The sequence below is a fragment of the Otolemur garnettii genome, unplaced genomic scaffold (assembly GCF_000181295.1).
Source record: "Otolemur garnettii isolate 467f Iridium unplaced genomic scaffold, OtoGar3 scaffold00202, whole genome shotgun sequence".
Classification (NCBI taxonomy): domain Eukaryota; kingdom Metazoa; phylum Chordata; class Mammalia; order Primates; family Galagidae; genus Otolemur; species Otolemur garnettii.
The window spans coordinates 645438-648366 of record NW_003852597.1 but is presented as its reverse complement, the minus strand read 5'-3'; the positions used below and the strand labels follow the sequence as shown (position 1 = coordinate 648366).

At 50.8% G+C, this 2929-nt stretch overlaps 1 protein-coding gene across 1 annotated transcript in view; it reads right to left on the bottom strand.

The window, feature by feature from the left end:
- Positions 1-1083: 1083 nt before the first annotated feature.
- Positions 1084-2929, bottom strand: part of PTCH2 (patched 2) — a 21533-nt gene continuing 19687 nt past the window's right edge. Inside the window, exons 20-22 of the mRNA XM_003801189.3 lie at positions 2296-2438; positions 2112-2211; positions 1084-1785 (exon numbers count right to left, since the gene is read on the bottom strand). Coding sequence (XP_003801237.1) covers positions 1522-1785; positions 2112-2211; positions 2296-2438 — 507 coding nt within the window. The 3' untranslated portion in view covers positions 1084-1521. The remainder of the gene's footprint in view (positions 1786-2111; positions 2212-2295; positions 2439-2929) is intronic.

The window sequence follows — 2929 nt, the reverse complement described above, 5'->3', positions numbered from 1 at the left end:
AAAAAAAAAAAAAGACTTCCCCAACCCACTGGGTGAGGCTCTGTACTCTATTCCAGGGCTGTGGCCATTCTTCAAGGCCTCTATATAATGGGGCTATTCATCATTCATAAAACAAACAGCCTACATGTAGTACCCTCATTACTTGCCACATTTCATCCACTGGCTGGCCAGCCAACGATGCCTCCCAACTGTCAGGCTGACTTACAGAAACCTCTGCCTTGAAGGCTGTTCTGGGCCGTGGCTCCTTGACCTTAGTCCATAAACCTCCTAAAATATCTCCCCAGATACTACTGCCCCATCTCTGCTTCAATTATTCTTTCTTTCCTTTTTTTTTTCTTCTTGAGACATAGTTTCACTTTGTCACCCTCAGTAGAGTGCCGTAGTGTCAGCTCACAGCAACCTCAAACTCTTGGGCTCAAGTGGTTCTCTTGCCCCAGCCTCCTAAGTAGCTGGGACTACAAGTGCCTACCACATACCTGGCTACTTTTAGAGATGGGGCCTCGTTCTTGCTTAGGCTAGTCTCGAACCGTGAGCTCAGGCAATCCACTTGCCTCAGCTTCCCAGAGTGCTAGGATTACAGGTGTGAGCCACCATGCCTGGAATGCTTTAATTACTTTCCTGATTTGTTTGCACCCCTTCACCTTCTGCCTATTGCATGGCTTTGCCCCTGTGCCATGCCCCAGACCCCATGCAGATGAAGCAGCAAGGTGGGGGATGAGTCTGAAGGGGTGGGCAGGGTTAAACTATGATGGCTCTGAAAGCCACACTGTAGGGTTTGACACCAAAAAAATTTATATCACTTTGTATACTAAGTACATAATCCAGATGATATTACCAAGTATATGAGAAAAACTCAGTCTGGGATCTTTCCCACCCAGAGAAGGGTAGGTGGAGGTCCCAGGGCCTCATCCTCTGATACCACAGAAGTCCTTTCTTGTATCTGATCCTCAGTGGCATACTCCTATGAGAGTAAAGCATCAAAGTCATTTGAGATGAGTTCATATAGAGTATATTTCATTTTTTAAAAATAAAACTTTTAGCATAGGTAACATCTATATATACTACAAAAATAAACATCTTCATATAAATAATTTATGTGGTATGAGGAGGGTAGGGATACAGAGAACCTACCCAGAAGTCACCAAGCAGAAGGTACCAGGACTGACAAAAGGTTGTTCAAGGATCCCTCAGGCTTGGTCTGTTGGGTGGGCAGCAGTGTGGGGCAAGAGGGTGACAGGGCAGCATGGTAGTCTGATGCACTGGCTTTCACCCCACCTGACACACAGGCCTGAGTGTGCAAGGCTGTTCTGAGGGGAGGCTGTTCTGTATAGATATCAGGGAGGCTGAGGGGAGGCTGTTCTGTATAGATATCAGGGAGGTCTGTGATAGCTGAGTCAGGGGAGGGGATGCAGCAGCAGCAGCAGGGCCCTCCAGGGGTGCGTCCTACATTCAGTACCCAACTCATTGCCTCCCAGTGACTTTATGTGGCTGAAGCAAGATCTCCATGTTTCAGTTGAACTTTTACATGGCTGGGCATGATCCTCTAGAACTGGAGTTGCCAGAGTCAGTGGCAGCTGGGATGGCAGCAAGGGACCAAGTGGGTTCATCAGAGGCTGGATGGACATAGGCACCAGGCAGTGGGGGTGGGTGCAGGGCCACAGTCATGGAGGTCGTCATTCTGGCAAAGCTCTGGGGCAGGGTGGGGGACAACCCCCACCTGAGCCCACCTCCAGGTGGAGCTGCGGGGCTCAGGACCTCAGGGCTCTCCTTGTACATCTGTACCACCTGGAAGGAGACACCAGCCCCAGTGAGCCCAGGAACTACTGGTGCCACAGTATCCTTGCAGCACCTCCCTTGTGATCACTATGACTGTTGGAAAGCTAGGGTCCTTTCCGGCTTCCAGTAGGATACAAGAGCACAAGACAGGATATTGGGGCCTAGAGCAAACTCTGCACATTGTTCTGGATCCTAAAAGGCTAAGGTGGGTGCTGAGAAGAAACAGGAGGGCTGAGGGGCAAAAGCTTGGTGTCTGGGGAAAGGAGAAGGTTGACTTGGTCCCTTGCCTATCCCTACCAGTCCCTTGGGGTGGGGGCTAAAAAGGGTATGGTTACCTCTGGTGGGGGGCCTAGGATGGACAGCAACACAGGCAGTAGCACAAGTCCATGGAGGAGTCCCAGGAGTGTGAGTACTGTTAGCACCACAAAAAAGTACCTGGATGGGGTTGCAAGGTCAGCCAGGGCAGGCTCTGAGGCCAGCACTGGTAGGCCCTGCCTCCTTGCCTGAGGCCTCCCTTACCTTATGATGAAGTCAAAGCTGGAACCTGTGAGCATGAGCAGACCCAGCAATGTAGAGATGGCCCCATCAGTCACAGGAGCAAATGTGTGTTCAAGGGAACAGGCTGCCCGTAGGTTCCGGCTACCTTGGGTGATCAGGAAGCCCTGGGGGAACAGAGTAGTCCTGGAACTGCCCCTCTGCCAGTTATGGCCAGCTCATCCATGTCCCCAGGTATATCAATCCCTAGCGCTCCCCCATACCTTGGCCCACAGGAGGCCAGGTGAACTATGTTCATGGGAGGCATACATGAGTCCATTTAGGTAACACTGTATAGGTGTGTCTGGTGAGGTCAGACTCAGATGTACAAAATGGGGCAGGCAAACTATAGCCTGTTTTGTGAATAAAGTTTTGTTGGGTCATAACCATACTCATTAATGTATCTTCTGTGGCTACTTCTGTGCTATGATGGCAGAGTTGTACTGGGGATTCTGTGGCCCACCAAGCCTGAAACATTTACTACCTGGCCCTTTATAGAAAGTCTTGGCGGGTTCGTATCCCCAGCCCGGACCCGCCAAACAACAATGACGGCTGCAACCAAAAAATGAAATGGCCGGGCGTTGTGGCGGGCGCCTGTGGTCCCAGCTACTTGGGAGGC